Genomic DNA, 16,998 nt, shown 5'->3' with positions numbered 1-16,998 from the left:
CAGGGGAAGAGCGTTCTCTGTGGGGGCCCCGGCTCTATGGAATGAGCTGCCGGTGGGACTCCATCTCCTCCCTGATCTCCGGACCTTTAAACGCGAGCTCAAGACTTTCTTTTTTCACCAAGCGGGGCTGGCCTGATTGATTTTAGTATGGGGGGTTTTAGTGGGTTTTAATAGGGTTTTACTAGGTTTTAGTTTTGATAAATTTTAGCTAATATTTTAAGTATACAGCTATTGAATCAGTTTTTTAACCTTGATATAGTATTTTAATTTGTTAGGACTCGTGTTGTTTTATTGGCTGTACACCGCCCTGAGTCTTCGGAGAAGGGCGATATAAAAATATGAATAAATAAATAAATAAATAAATAAATAAATAAATAAATATAAAGGTCAGATGATTTAAATGATGGCTTCGCAGCTTATAAACCTATCAAGTTGATGTGAAGCCCGAAACCAAGAATGATATGGAGAAATTCTTCATTATATCCATTGAGCACTTTGCTATCTGCATCTGCAATATACTTTGTGAACTATTAGCAAGGGGCTGTTTCACCCTCTGTTCCTCACACATGATATCTGGGCTAAATTGCCCCTTATTTCTCTGGAATGTGCCCCTTCCCATCCTGGAGACCCACGTCTTACAAACATTTCACCCAGAGGTGGGTTTCAGCAGGTTCTGACCAGTTCTGGAGAACCGGTAGCAGAAATTTTTAGCAGTTTGGAGAACCGGTAAATACCACCTCACCCCCACCCCATCTATTCTCTGCCTCTTAAGTCCCAGCTGATTGGGAGAAAATGAGGATTTTGCAGTAACCTTCCCCTGCCACAGCCACCAAGCCACACCCACCAATCCAGGCCATGCCTACCAAGCCAGGCCCACAGAACTGGCACTAAAAGTTTTTTGAATCCCATCACTGATTTCACCACAGCAGGAGAGTCCTTTGTGTGATAGCAGGGCCATCTCCTCCAGCATTACTCCCTGAGTGGACATACATTAGCACTTCACCCCCCCCATTTCTTTTTATTTTCATATTTATTAACCTACTATTCAATATAAATGTCTTTCTAATGTTTTACTAATGTTATTTCTAATGTTTAATATCTTGGTAGTCAGCATTAATTTGTTCTGGAGGTATGACAGGTTCTGGAAAGTTCCAAGCAAACCATGTGAATTACCATGCAACCCTTTGTTTCGGCTGAGAAGAACTTTCTGTCTGTCTTTTTTCCTATTTCAACAACCTTCCCAGCATAGCTGACTTCCTGTCTGTTCCCCATAGCCATCCTCCTCTTCCTATGGCAGCATGTTGAGTACTAAACAAAGGCCAAGTACTGGGGCAACATTTTCACATCAAAATGCATTGAGAACCAAATTCAACAAGTTTTGAGGCAAAGTACCGAGGTACCACTGTATATTCTTCTTGTTTTGAAATTTTGAATTTTTTTTGAAATTTTGAAATTTCAATTGTTTTGAAATTGAAAAAATAAGTAATAATTATGTTTTTTATAAGAAGCTTTTTTAGGCTGCATTGTTGAGCAAACGTTTTTCGTATTGGGATAAGTAAAGTTACCAAGTCCTTTAGAATCCATCCTTTTGCCAATCTGTTTTAATGGGTGCATCACCAATATCTCAGTAGGTTGAGGAAATGGTTGTTTCAAGTTAAGTACAACAATATCCTTTCCGGTGTATTTATTGGCTCTCCGAATAGTTCCGGTCCTTGTGTCAGAATAGTATATATGGTCACCAAAGATAAATAAGTCATAAGCTTTACTTCTGTAGTGAAATAAAACAAGTAGTGGCATCAGTTTATCAAGTTGCTCATGCTCAAGATAAGTAAAATAAATTATCAGTATAGCAAAGTAGTTTAGCATCTTAGAAATATTTGTATAATATTTAATTGGAATCAGTGGGATTTTACAAGTAACCTTTTCTATTTAATTCAAAATAGCAAAAATGAAGCTAAGTTTCTCCTATTTAGAAATAGGATCCTTTAGTTAACTTCAGATAAATTGCACTTTTGGCAAAGAACTTTTTTTTTCTCCTTCTGATTTTACATAATGCTTTAATTTGGCCCTCTTTGGAGGACATACAATAAACGTGTCACATAAGCAATCAAACAATTACTTTTCCATTTGAACAGCACCTCAGTAGACGTCTGCACCCAGAGATAGAGGAGCTATAGCTAATGGGTGCAATTTTGTTTTAAAATGCCATTTTATATCCACAAACATACCGTCCCATTTGTCTGTATAGCTTGATAAAATGCCCATTGTAGTCACAGGTTCCAAAATATGAAATTTCATTAATGGTGTCATGCTGTATCCAGAACAGCTTCACATTGATAAAGTCCAAGGAAATGGTTTTGATTTTTTCTGTGCTCCTTAGAACTCTCCGTATTTTATTTCCAACCAGATCTGCTCGATAGATGCTATCAAAACTGCCTTCAGTAGACCAAAATAAAAACCTGTCAATAAGAATGGTTATCATTATCATTATTTCAGAAATTATCAAAGCAGTTGTAAAGATTATAGATTATTTTATTCTCTGATTTGTTATCTAGTAATTCTTTATTTTGTTTTCATCCAGTGCTTAATTATTAAAAATACGCATCATTTCTTATTATCAACATACAAGTTGTTTACAACACCTGCAATATGCAGAAATGTGTATATGCAGAAACAGAAAGAAAAACAAATTGTCATTTGATTAAACTGGGCATTTACTTACTAAATTGAACATATAAGGAAAGATAGGAAATATTGGTTAATTTCCCTGTTACATTCTCTCCAATCCGTTACTGCATACCATTTAACTTTGATTTTTGCTTCTGTGGTAACTAAACATGGAAATACCTTTGACTTGGGTCAACTGCTATACTTGTAGGATTGTGATTGTTCTTTATAAGTATTCGAGAATTGTTTCCATCCAAGCTGATTACTTCAATAGCTCCTTGGAAGTGAGCCAAATAAATGCCTCGATTTATCCAATCTATTGCAAATCCAGTGACATCCTTTTTTATGGAGCAGATGGTCTATTACATAAGCACAGTCTTATGGTTACACTAAAATGCCACCAACCCTTTTTCAATTACTATTAAGGCATTGGAATTCATGAACTACAACTATATGTTCATTATGAAGGATACTATCATCATTAATTAAATTAAATTAGCATTTAAGGAAATGCCTTTAGGCATTTATTATTAAATTCAGAAAAAAAAGAAAAATCAGTCTAAATCTACATAAATTATTACTCCTGAATCACAAATCTTGAGGTTTTTTTCTGTACTTTCATAAATCTTTTCATGCTTTGGGCAGACAGGCCCTTGGTGGTAGGATAAGAAAAATTCAAGAGCACACTTCATTTTTCATGTTTCATGTTTCTTCAGTCCTTCTCTCCCATTGGCCCAAATTTCCTGCCAATATCTATTGGGAATATCTATTGGGAATCTATTGGGAGAGCCCAAGAGCACAGAATCAGGTGAATACAAAACTACCTTGATTCAGATACTAAACATCTCTAGAATGTATAGTTTTGTCATTGCTATGATTGAAATGACCACTGTTGGAAATGTCCATGCCCACCACAAGACTTGGAAAGATGAGCTACATTTGTCCATGGATCTATTTCTCTTTCTCCTTTATCTGACTGGGGTCTTGGGACACCATCCATGAAAACAGCCTTCCCCACCACCATTCTGAGGCCCTCCAGAGGCTGGAAACAGCCCATTTGCTGGCTTCTGGTGGGCCCAGAAGGCCCACTTTTTGCCCTCCCCAGGCTCCAGAGCCTTTCTAGGAGCCTGGGGAGGGTGAAAACTGCCTTCTCCACCCCTTGGAGGCCCTCCGGAGGCTGGAGTTGAACTAGGGCAACACTCACATGTGCCATAGGTTTATCATCAAAGTCCTATATAATTGCCGGTTTTTTGATGCTGCGCACATGCATAGAAGGTGTGCATGCGAGCAAAGCACGCTCACATTTTCGGTTCCGACCAAACAACCAGTTTGGCCCCTTACAAGGGCAGCAGCCCACAGCGAGACACTGGTTTCCTTCGTCTGTCCTCAAATATAATAAGGAGAAATGATGAGAAAGGTCTGCCATCTAAATAGCATTAACTTCATCAGCCCCCAAGATAAACTATAGCATGTGGTATCACTTCCTTTTCAAGAAGAAACAGAGATACTCTTTTGATAAAAATGCCCCTTGTTATTTAAAATCAGGAAGAATTTTGAAAATTATTATTTCATTACCTCTTGATCTGAACCATCCAAATGTACGCGCTGGAGAAGACATTTTTCTTTGTCCACCCAATAAAGATATTTTGCTTCATAATGGTAATCAATTAATGCTGATAAGCCAACATCAGCTACCAGTCTTTGGTGATTGGTTCCTTCTACATCTATTCTATAGATCGCATTTCCTTGGCTGAAAACTAGGAATGGTACAGGATCTAAAGAGAAAAAAATGTGAAAAGTGAAAAAAAAAATGCCAGGCTCCAAAGCAAATGGTTTTATTTTATATTTTTCTGCATTATATATTCCTTCAAGTTCAATATCTAATGTATCCTTCAAAAATATGCAATGTAGCAAACAATCCGGTGGTGGTTTTTTTACTACCAGTTCTCTGAGTGTGGCTTGGTGGGTGTGGCTTGTCAGAATTTTTACTACCAGTTCTCCGAACTACTCAGAACTTCTGCTACCGGTTCTCCAGAACTGGTCAGAACCTGCTGAAACCCACCTCTGAAACAATCCCATTCAAAAGTTTGGGATAGGGTTAGGGTTACTTTACTTAATTACTTAACTATTGACAGAAACCAGGAGAGGGTAAGTTCTAGTCCCTTCTTAGGCATGAAGAACCAATTGGGTGGCTTTAAGGGTAGTCACTCTTTCTCAGCCCATCCCACCTCACAGAGCTTTGGTGGGGGCGGTGAAAGAGAATGGAGGAATATTGTTTGCCACCTTAAGTTGTATATTAAAAAGGCAGGATGACAATCTATTAAAAAGATACAAATATATGTATTACAGAAGAAAATGGACATCATTAAAACTAAGCATTTTATATTTATTACCCATAACTCATGACTTTGTTTAAAAAAACCTTTATTTAAAAGTTTTGTTATAATTTTACATACATTTCTTGGGGGTCTAAATTCTCAGGCGCCAGGGGCTTTTGTCTAGGGGTAATGTGTAAAGCAGAAGTGTCCAGTCTTTGCAACTTTAAAACATAGTCTTTAAATCCCAGAATCCCACAATCAGCATGAGGTATTCTGGAGTTGAAGTCAACAAATATTAAAGTTGCCAAGGTTGGACCCCTTGATGTAAAGGGTTCAGTCCTGTATCATGGAAGGTAATGTTGATCTGTCTGTCTGTCTGTCTGTCTGTCTGTCTGTCTGTCTATCTATCATCATCTATCTATCTTATGACTAGTCTTCGCATTTATGATTGTCTATGATTGTCTAAGCACCTTTGCAGTCACATGATCAATTTTGAGTGCTTGGCAACCAGCATGAATTCACGACAGTTGCAGCATCTTTGGGTCATGTGATCGCCATTTGCAACTTTCCAAGGAGGCTTTGGAAACTCAAAATCAATGGGGAAGCAGATTTGCTTAACAACTATCAAAAAAATAAATAAATCATAAAATCAGGAGTGACTCACTTAATAGCCTTACCACTTAGTTACAAAAGTTCCAATCCCAATGTGATTGTAAATTGATGACTACTTATACACTCCCACATCTGCTATCTAAGGCAGGAATCACTAATTATGGTGTTTTTAATTATGCTCAAGGGACTATATTTCAATGGATTATTGGTCCAGTATGTGCATGAAATGAATCAATGTGAAGTTGTGTTGGTTTTTTTAGATATGGAGCTTGAAATCATCTGACAGTGTGTTAATCATGGGAAAGTGGAGAGGAACTGTCATTTTCCAAGAGTTTCTTTCTGTCCAAATCAATACAACAGATGGGGCATTCTACAGATGCTGTCAGCCAAAGAGTGTCGAACTAGAAGATAGGCTTTTTCTGCTGTAGCCCCTGGCTTCTGGAATATTCTCCCCTCGGAGTTTAGAATTCAATGGACCCAACTGTTGACCTTTCACAAGGTTTTAAAAATTTGCCTGTGTACCAGGGCCTGCATCTTGCAATGTGTTAAGGGCCTAATTTATTGGCTTTGCTATCAGTTGATTAAGCATCATGGCTGCTGTTTGTACTTATTTATTTTTGTGAAAGTTTTTATTTTTTGATGTTTTCAATTTTTTTTATAGTTTTAGAATTGTAAGCTGCCCAGAGTGATTTTGTTGAGTTATAGAGATTGAATAAACTAAGGAAGGAAGGAAGGAAGGAAGGAAGGAAGGAAGGAAGGAAGGAAGGAAGGAAGGAAGGAAGGAAGGAAGGAAATTACTAAATATACATGGACACACACACACACACACACACACACATCAGGAGTGGGTTCTACTTATCTTTAATACCAGTTTGCAACGGCATGCACAGAAGCTTCCTGATGATGTCCAAGTCGGTGGGCAAAGCCTCCCACCGGTTTTACTACCTATTCTTGTGAATCGGTCCAAACTGGGGGCAACCCACCACTGATACACAAGCATGCCCACATGCCTATGTTTAATAATCTCCTTTGCAGCTATACAGAGTGAAGTCCCAGTGAGACACAGTGCTGGGTGTGTGTGTGTGTGTGTGTGTGTGTGTTGCAAATGCCCTTCCTTTGCTTCTCCACCCCAGGGAAGAAAAAGCTTTTTAGGCTTCTATATGCGTGGGTTCTTATTTCTTCTACCTACAGCAAACTAGTTTTTGCTAACACCAAAGGTTCTGCAACTAACTGTTCCATACCCATGAATTTTAAAATCTGCTAGGCAAATCATCCTAAGTTACGGTATATTATACAAGTAAAAGTGAATCCAAGATTTGAAATGGTCTTTGGCTAAATGCAAGATACAATTGAGTCATTTATATGCAAAGTTTCACACGGTCAAAGAATGCTGAGAGTGGAGCAGCTCTGCATATTCATGGGTGCCAATATGTATCCTGGACAGACACATTCATGTCGAGATGTCTAATTTCCATTTGAAAAGGTATCTTCACCAGTAGTGGGTTTCAATTTAGTTTGCTACTGGTTCGCTTGTGTGCACGCACGTGCTTGCGTGCACATGCAATACTTCTGCGCATGCGCAGAAACATCCAGGTGGATGGGTGGAGCCTCCCATCGCTGCTGCTAGCGGTTCACCCGATCCAGGGCAAACTGATAGCAACCCACCACCGATCTTCACCCTCTCTTCCACAGAAGATGCTGTTTAAATATGTTTTTAAAAAAGGACAATATACAAAGAACAAAAAGCAAAAACAGACGGGGGGGCAGAAATCATACAATAAAGCTGGGAATCAGTAATATATTTAGACAGTGAATTCATTGTAACTAGCCAAATAAGATTAGTCAGATTTCCCTGGGAAAGTATTTCCATTGTTTGGGGGCTGATGTGCAAAAGATGTACAAAATATCACCATCTTCATATTTCAGATGAAGGGTGAAAACCTGGGGAGGGAGGGGGTCAGTGTTTCCTTTCACCAAAATTCAAAAACAACAAACTAACCTTACCGCTTGCATAACAAGACCTCTTGTCATCTGCCAAACAATAGCCTGGCATACAGGAGCAGATAAAGGATCCAGGGACATTGAGGCAATTTTGGCTACAAATCTGAATCCTACCTTCCAGACATTCATCTATATCTGAAAAATAGTAATGTATATGATCAGAGCAGAAATAGGAAGTTTACAAATGTTTTCCTACGTATCAGCTAATGATGTCATGCCTTGATTAGTGACTATGCATTTCAATTCCTCTAGTTCACGGGTGTCAAACTCTGCCCTGTTACGTGATGTATTGTGACCTATCGTGATGTTTTTTGCCTTTGTGGACCCGGGGTGGGCGTCAATAGGGGGTTTCAAAAAATTTTACTACCAGTTCTGTGGGTGTGGCTTGGTGGGTGTAGCTTGGTGGGCGTGTCAGAGTAAGGATACTGTAAAATCTCCATTCCCACCCCAATCTAGGGGAAGGTTACTGCAAAATCCCCATTTCCTCCTGATCAGTTGGTACTTGGGAGGCAGAGAATAGATGGGGGCGGGCGGGGCCAGTCAGAATTTTTACTACCAGTTCTCCGGACTACTCAGAATTTCCGCTACCGGTTCTCCAGAACTGGTCAGAACCTGCTGAAACCCACCTCTGATGGGCGTGGCCTGCCCATGACGCATCCAGCCCATGGGCTATCAGTTTAACAGGTCTATAAGTAGTTAAAACAGCACTGATGACTGTATAAGTCTAAATAATGCTCAGATGTTTTTCCAGAGCAAAATCCATCTTTTTATGCAAGTGCCCTGATCCAACAAGATGGGTTTGACCATAATTATAATGGAGCAGGTGTTCTATTTATATTGCTTTGCATCTATCATTTAATAGTTTCCAGTGAACCAAAGTGCAGAGTACTTATTTTGAACATTGCTTACGTAAATGCCTATGCATTTGAGATATTTATTCCAATACTTCATAAAGCATCTATTTTTTAAAAAATATCATTTCATGGTGATGCCTATTGTATGATCAGGCTGATCAGAAGGGTTACTGCATGGGTACTTGACCTGTTTCCCCACCTATCCCAATCCATTCCCCAACACGACAGCTTCATTCTATCTAACAGTAGGGGATTTTCTGAACTAATGCAGAGATCAGATCTAATCATTTTCCAGAAGGAAGTGGTTCCAAATCATTCTGCAGATGAAAATACCCAAACTCCACCGTCATCTCTTCTGACACACCTGGAAACATAAACTTCAGCTAATGAGAAAAGATGGTTTTCTCATCTTTTCTTATTAGAAAATTTGTTTCTTATTTCAGAGTTGGGCAGCTATGTTTCTTAGTAGCCAAATCATGAAATGTTAACCCAACATCACCTGCTTGTGCAGGATCCAATCTAGGTAAGTCACCTGGACCAGAGGTTTTGTCTTTAAACTTTTCAGACTCGTGCTGGAGCCCATCTTCAGGGAACTTGTTCTGCCCCCCTTAACCACCCCCCAGAAGACACACAAGCTGACTATATTTGCCAGCAATTTATTCTTGCTACAGATATCAGCTCTGGCAACGAACCTGCAATTGCCTGCCAAGTTCTCCTTATCTCTGCAATGCTACTGCGGTCTGTTGCTGGAGCAACCCAGAGTTCAAAAGTAAACAGAAGTCCAAAAAGCCAATTCCTGAGTCTCGCAATAAAGCAGCCGAAGTTTCCAAAAGTCAGCTTTTGTCTGTCACGGAGCCCAAAGGCAGCTCCACCCACTTTTATACCCTGTGAGGTGTGGCTCCGTGACTCAGCACTCCCTGGGCCAGCCCCTTCCTTCCTTTTGGTGCGCACGCTTCACTCGGTATCACTGCCTTGCATCTAGCCACGATTGATTCTCCTCAGCTGGCTCTTAGGGCGTCGCCAGGGGGAAGGAGGGGTCAGGGGAAAGAGGCCATGTCAGCTCCTCCTCCTCCACCTGGCCTGCCTCTGGAATCTGGAGCGGAGCCAGAGATGAAGTTTCTGCAGAGGGAAGCCCTGTCGGCTCTTCCCCCTCACTCTCTGCCAGGAAGCCCAGCTCGGGGCCCGCAGACACAACAGAACTTCTCTCCAGCAGTGTGTGTTAGAGAGAAGTTCCTTGAAGAAGATGGGTTCCAGCATGAGCCCAAAAGCTCAGAAGACAAAACGTCTGGTTCCGCTGACCAACCTAGATTACCGTAGATCCTGTAACATTATCCTGGGACACGTATATTTGCAGTCATCACCTGCTTCTCTTTTATTCTTGAAGTGAAGCAGCTGCAGCTGCCCAAAAAGCCTATCTACAAAAAAACTTGACAGGCAGTAGTGAATGAAAGCCCCGGTCTCTGCTCTGTGTACTCAAAAGCCTCTTTATGCCATCTCAGCAGAGACAGTCTGAGAGAATGAATCTAAATAATGAATCACGTCTTTGCAAAGCTGGCAGTAAAATTCAAAATCCGTAGACACAAGGAACTACATTTACCAAGAATAAAAGCAAAGTTCCAGTTACGGAAAGTGAAACATTAGTATGCATGGTATGAAGGCAGAGAGACTCACTAGGGGACTGCAAAGCAAACCACAGTCCTCTTTCATAAATACAGAACTTCAACATGAGCAAAGTTTGGTGCAACTTTGAAATATACTTTTGAAAAATCAGAATTTCTAGGATTTTTGGGGAAAGAGGTTGGCACATCCTGTCATTTGTTTTTGTTTGTTTGTTTGTTTGTTTAATTTGCCTTTAATGATTTCTGTAGTTATCAGGGTCTCTCAATTTATATAATCAATATAATTTATGTGAGCAAAAAAAAATATCTACAATAAATCTATGTGAGAGTGAAACTCCAGAAACTAAGCAGAACTAGAAATAATAACAGTACTAACCCTAAGCAATAACCCAATGTCTCCAGTCATTTGTATAACTTTAAAATGTAACGAATGCACTGACTTCTCATTTTCAGCAACAAATAATACCATAAAATATTTGGCAATAATAACAAAGGAAGTCCCAAAGGTGCTTTTTTTTAAGAGGCCACTAGACTTTCTGGTTTTTCTTTGAAGATGTTTCGCTTCTTATCCAAGAAGCTTCTTCAGAGCTGAAACTTTGAGACAACCATGACCTGGATGACTGAGAATCTCCACAGACATTTAGCAATAACAAAGAAAGTACACAAGTTATTAAACATTGGAAATCTATTAAGGAATTTTTTTGCTGAAAATTGAAAAAATGAATTGGTGATTAATGGATTTGCTATTTTAAACAGTTGCACACAAAAAGAAGTTAATTATGGTACAAGTCACGCCCTCGTCACTTCTCGCCTGGATTACTGCAATGCTCTCTACATGGGGCTCCCCTTGAGGTGCACCCGGAGACTACAGTTGGTTCAGAATATTTATTTATTTATTTATTGATCACATTTGTATACCGCCCTATCTCCCGAGGGACTCAGGGCGGTTAACAGGCATATAAAAAGGACATATAAATACAGATTAAAACACAAATAAAAAACTTATTCTAACCAGCCTGATTACCAAAACCAATTAAAATCAATATAAAAATTTAAAATTTCAAAAATTTAAAAATCTAAAAAACCTAGTCCACGCGGCCGCGCGGGTGATAGAGGGAGCCACTCGTGGCTCCCATATAACACCGATCCTGCGCAGGCTGCACTGGCTACCTGTGGTTTTCCGAGTGCACTTCAAGGTGTTGGTTACCACCTTTAAAGCGCTCCATGGCATAGGACCGGGATATCTTCGGGACCGCCTTCTGCCACCACATGCCTCCCACCGGCTGGTACGCTCCCATAGAGAGGGTCTTCTCAGGGTGCCGTCAGCCAAACAGTGTAGGCTGGCGACCCCCGGGGGAGAGCCTTCTCTGTGGGCGCACCTACCCTCTGGAACGAGCTTCCCCCAGGACTTCGTCAACTTCCTGACCTCCGGACCTTTCGCCGCGAGCTGAAGACATATCTATTCTTTCGAGCAGGACTGGCTTAAATAGGGTTTTTAAATATGGATTTTATTGGGGTTTATTTTTTTTATATTTTGTATGGTATTTTGAATAAGTTTTTTAAAATGTGTTTTACTGTAATATATTGTATTATTTTATTTGCCTGTTCACCGCCCTGAGTCCTTCGGGAGAAGGGCGGTATAAAAATTAAATTATTATTATTATTATTATTATTATTATTATTATTATTATTATTATTATTATTGTTGTTGTTGTTGTTGTTGTTGTTGTTGTTGTTGTTGTTGTTGTTATTATTATTATTATTATTATTATTATTATTATTATTATTATTATTAAGTGAAATTAGGAATGAGATAGGATTGTTTGTAACTGCTGCAAAGAAAATTGGGAGTTGCTTCCTTATATACGGTACATTTTCAAATTTTTTTCTATTTGTATTTTTTAACCAAATTTCTTAATTTCTCAACACACACTTTTTCTTTCTTTAATCTTACTTTTTTGTTTATCTTTTATATCTGATTGCACGCCAGGTCTATAACATCTGAATCGTTGATCTAATGTCACTACTATGTAGCATTCAGTGTGTAGGATAGGAGTAAATGATGAATTGTTTCCATGACTGGTGCTGACAGGGCCTTAAAGCTCAGGAATTTCAATGAATAATAAACAAAATAGTCATGGAAATCCAACTTTAGTCAGAAAAACCTGATGGACTGATGGACACTGGCTCTGAAAAAAAGACCCAATAACAGTGACAAATAAAACATAGTGAAACCATTTTACCAATAATAATTCATTTGATAAAAATGTATTGATTTTAGGACACTTTCCGCTGAAGCAATCTAAGGAACAAGTCCCCCAGGGTTCATGGGATTTATTTCCAATTTAATGTGCATAACATTGAAGTTAATACACATTAGATGCATAGAAGCCTCTTGTTTTATTGAGGTGTGTGACTATTGCGTCTATAATCCTCAAGCATAATACTTAAGTAGTCTGGCCAATAATCAGGCTGAAGGGGTTATAAGAGTTATATCAAGTAGAATAGCTACTAGGCAAGTTGCTAGTTTAACAGCTATGCCATCTTCCCAAGGAAATTCCCAAACACTAAACCATGTAAGAATCGAGTCATTTCACTGGTTTATATTTCTCAGGTCAGATAGTTTGACAGAACCAACTACTCCTAAAATAATATAAACAAAAAACGAAGTGTGTTATAGTGTAGATTAAGCTTTGGATTTTTGAACAATCACAATATAAAAATATTCAGGTACTTCAAGTCTTATCAGTACCAAATACTTAGTTTCTAGCATCTGAGATTTTATCAGATCTGGAGTGCAAAAATCTAGACTACCACCAGAAAACAAGAAAGAATTAGAGTTCAGTATAGGTCCAGTTTCTTCAAGAAGTAATCCTGATTTTTCCAGATCAACAGTTACATTTATTAAAATGTTTCTCATGGACACTTTTATTTTGTTGACAAGACTTTGAGAAAAAGACTAAAGACCTGCTATCAATCAGTTAGATTATTGTAACACATGTGGTGCATTTACCAAATCAAAACAGACACAATTAAATAAAAGAAATAGAAATATTAATAAAAATGCAATAAGTCTCTGAGGGTGTCTGAAATTCTAATTTCACTCACCAAAGCAAGAGGAATTTTCCTTCCCCACTTGGTATCCTCTGGGGCAGATTCTGATCTCCTGAATTGACAGATCGATAATACTCATTTTAAAAACAACAGTCAAAAGTGTGGAAAAGAGAAACATCATTTTTAAAAGTTTCTTTAAAAAAACCTCTGCAGTAGTACACAGCTTATTTTAACTTTTGTCATACCCTGGCACAAAAAAAATAGCAGGTGTAACAATTCTTCAAGGCGCACTTGTCTGTAATAACCAAAGAAATCTTGTTCCAGCTTGATTATTCATTCCCGCCTCATTTGAAAACTGAGGTGCAGCCTTATCAATAGCTCTGAACTTAGAAGAAATTCCAGGGTGAGCTCTTCAGTGCCTGTGCTTCCACATCCTTTTTATGTAATGGTGGGGGAGTTCTTTCTTCTTCGTCTTTTTTTTCTTTTGGAAACCAAGTATGAAATGCCTGACCCACTTGCTACAAATTTAATGCGGCTTAAAACCAAAGAACATGTCCAAATTCCAGGGCTGAAACAAAGCAACAAATGAACGATCTGTCGAGGTCTTTAAAGATGTTAAGTAAAATGAAAAAAGTCAATTTCTAGGAACCTTTCAAAATAATTCCTTTCTATCAGCTCAGCTGAAATGTTAGAATCCTCCAGAAACAAATCTCTGTTTTACCCTGATGGTAAAATGACTCTCCTCTTTATACGGCTTGTTCCCCAACCGCCTTTTCTTTTCTTTTTAGTGCCACTTGAGTGAAGCTTGTGTTTGCAAATAGAAATGAAGCCAACAACTTGCTGAAGTGGAACCATCCACCCTCTCAGCAACCGACTGAGACCCTTCTTGCGGTAAATGCCTGATTAGGATGGCTGTGTGTTAGGGTTTGATTTTAATCAGATTTTAAAAACTTAAAGTATTTAAAGTAAGATGTTTTACTTTATGTTGCAGTGTTGTTTAAATTTACATTTATAGTTATTTGTCTTCTAATTCTTCTATATCCCCCTCTAATTGAAGCCAGTAGTTGAGAAAGAAAAAGTGTTGGAACCATTGAAAATATAAAAATTACAGGTGGTTCTCCACTTAGAGCAGTTCATTTAGTGACCATTCAAAGTTACAAAGGCACTGAAAAAAGTGACTTATGACCATTTTCCACATTTACGACTATTGCAGCATCCCCATGGTGATGTGGTCAAAATTCAGATGCTCGGCAACTGACTCATATTTATGATGATTGCAGGGTCAAAGGGTCACATGATCACTTTTTGCAACCTTCTAACATGCAAAATCAATGGGGGAGCCATATTCACACAACAACCAACTTAACTTCCACAATGATTCACTTAACAACTGTGGTAAAAAAGGTTGTAAAATGAAGCAAAAATCACTTAACATCTGCAAATAATCCAGCAAAGTACTGAATATCATCTACCGCATTTCAGGAATAAAAAATGATCAAATAGAAGCTGAATATATTTGGTGCCTCCATTTTATTTAAATCCAGGAGAGTCTGTGTGACATGAAAATAATTCTCTTCTACCACTCTCTGAAATCTATTGACCTCTGTCTAATAGGAGAGCTTAGCTTTATAGGTTACATATAACTTTAACATCATCACTGGCTTGATTTATTCCTAGTGAAACTGGGGACTCAATCAACTGCTTAAGTGGGAAACTTCACACATATCCTTGGGAAATGTCAAGTTGACTATCGTTTCTGCTGGAATGGCAGGCCACAGCAGCTGGTCATCCTGGCATTATCAAGAAGACACCACAGCTGTATATGAAACCATTCCTGGGAATGTTGACTTTTTTGGCCCAAATTACCAAGAGTTTATACCCTTGCATGTTGGAAAAAAAATAGCATGAAATACTCATTAGTGGTTGCATCATTCTCTCCCATCCAAAAAACAAGAGCATGAAAAATGTGTTTTCATGTTGATGCATCTCTACATAGCAACGTCTTATTTACTTTATGTGTTCCATCCGTTGCTATAAAGTTGATAAGGGAATCTAATTGCCTTATATCTGAGAAGGTAATTTCTCACTTTCCTTATTTGAACTGTGCTTGGGAACTTCTTAGCTTTTTATACAAATCTAGATGTATGCTCAAAATTCTCTGTAATGGAATATTTTTGCCTTGCTAAAATTATTCAGAGGTATATTTATGTAAATATGGATTTCTACTGTCTTATTATTTTATGCAATTATATTTATCCCCATTATTACGTAGAATGAGGTGGATTCTCTTACGCCGGGGTGTCAAACTCACATCGTCACAGCATTGTCACAAAATGTATTGGGACTTTTTTCCCCTTTGCTAAACTGGGTGTGGACATGGCCAGCATGTGACGCATCCAGCCCCATTGGCCGGGAGTTTGACAGCCCTGTCTTACATGATGAGGACAATAGGAACAGCCTTCCCTGGCACCGTCCCTACTGTTGTGGTCCGCCAACAGCCCGCAGACCTGGCAACGGATTCAAAGAGTGAGGAGGCTGGGGAGGACAATGGCCCAGTCCTGGAGTCAGAGGAAAGCCCAGACGAGGGCTCTGGGTCAGGGGCAGAGATGGGGCCAGGGCCATCTGAGAGTGATGCGCGGACTCCGGAGCCTCCAGAAGTTGACAGCAGAGTGGCAGAAGAATAGGAGGAGTCTGTTCCTAGTGCACGCATGCAAAGAGCTGCCAGAAGGCAAGAGCAGCTGAAGAAAAAAGGATAACTTGGGAGTAAGACCAGAATATGATTGACCACTTCCATAAGGCTTAAAAGAGCAGCAACGAGCCATTGGGTTCTTTGTAGAAAAGCAACGTTGATTTCCATACTTCTTATCAGTGTCTCTTGAACTTTGTGGGGTTTTTGCCAAGAAAAGCCTTTGGCAGGTTGCCAAAGACATCAAAGGTTGGTGATAAGGCCAACGGACTGCTTATTAAGAATTTTGTTTTGGACTAAGCTGAGAATGAATTAATTCACAGCTGTTTTAATAAAATAAGTTTGTTGAGGACTGTATCGTGTTTAGTAATCACTACTTGGGCCTTGGTCACAACATCTACAGCGGAGGCACATCTGTATAGGTAGACCACAACTGAACCCAAAATTTATGTTGCTAAGTGAGAAATTTGTTGAGTTTTGCCTCATTTTACAACTTTTCTTACATTTGTTAATTGAATCACTGCAGTTCTTAAATCAGTAACATGGTTGTTGAGTAAATCTGCTTTTCCAATTGACTTTGCTTGTCAGAAGGTTGCAAAAGGGAATTACATGACTCTGGGACACGTCAACCATCATAAAGGTGAGTCAATTGTCAAGTATCCAATGTAAATCACATGACCATGGGGATGCTTCAACAGTCGTAAGTGTGAAAAATGTCTTGTCACTTTTTTTAGTGCCATTGTAACTTCGAACAGTCACTACATGAGCTGCTGTATGTACCATATCAGTTGCCTTGTACTCCATCAATTTGCCATCTGCCCTTAAATACAATGGACGAAACATTATCATAGGCTGTTTGGCTTATTAGAAACCTATTGTTGACTATAAAACAGTAAATAGATCTCCATGCTATCAAGATATAATATGCAGTGAATAAATACAGTAAATGTCAAGATAGTTTGACCCAACAAAACCTCTTGAGACAGTCATGCCATACCCCAGAGAACCAAATTACAACATGAAAACCATAACCCCAAAGTTGGCATTCTTATTTTTACAGCGTCCAAAAAACATCTACAGCTGTTGTTTCTCTTGCTGGCTACAGATAAGAAACTGCACAACTGGGAAGGGAACCAAAATATTAAAATAAAAACATGTTTTCAAAAATTAGAAATATTGGGGTGATT

At 38.9% G+C, this 16,998-nt stretch overlaps 1 protein-coding gene across 1 annotated transcript in view; it reads right to left on the bottom strand.

Moving 5' to 3' along the window:
• EGF (epidermal growth factor) overlaps window positions 1–14,000 on the bottom strand; it is a 55,701-nt gene extending 41,701 nt beyond the window's left edge. The window contains exons 1-6 of the mRNA XM_058193647.1: window positions 13,180–14,000; window positions 7,602–7,733; window positions 4,243–4,442; window positions 2,848–3,026; window positions 2,229–2,459; window positions 1,566–1,768 (exon numbers count right to left, since the gene is read on the bottom strand). Of these exons, the coding sequence (XP_058049630.1) occupies window positions 1,566–1,768; window positions 2,229–2,459; window positions 2,848–3,026; window positions 4,243–4,442; window positions 7,602–7,733; window positions 13,180–13,306 (1,072 nt within the window). The 5' untranslated portion in view covers window positions 13,307–14,000. The remainder of the gene's footprint in view (window positions 1–1,565; window positions 1,769–2,228; window positions 2,460–2,847; window positions 3,027–4,242; window positions 4,443–7,601; window positions 7,734–13,179) is intronic.
• Between the last annotated feature and the right edge of the window lie 2,998 nt (window positions 14,001–16,998).

This window comes from Ahaetulla prasina, chromosome 8 (genome assembly GCF_028640845.1).
Source record: "Ahaetulla prasina isolate Xishuangbanna chromosome 8, ASM2864084v1, whole genome shotgun sequence".
In the NCBI taxonomy this organism is placed as follows: Eukaryota; Metazoa; Chordata; class Lepidosauria; order Squamata; family Colubridae; genus Ahaetulla; species Ahaetulla prasina.
The sequence above is the reverse complement of the archived record's forward strand: the minus strand, read 5'-3'. Positions and strand labels throughout refer to the sequence as shown.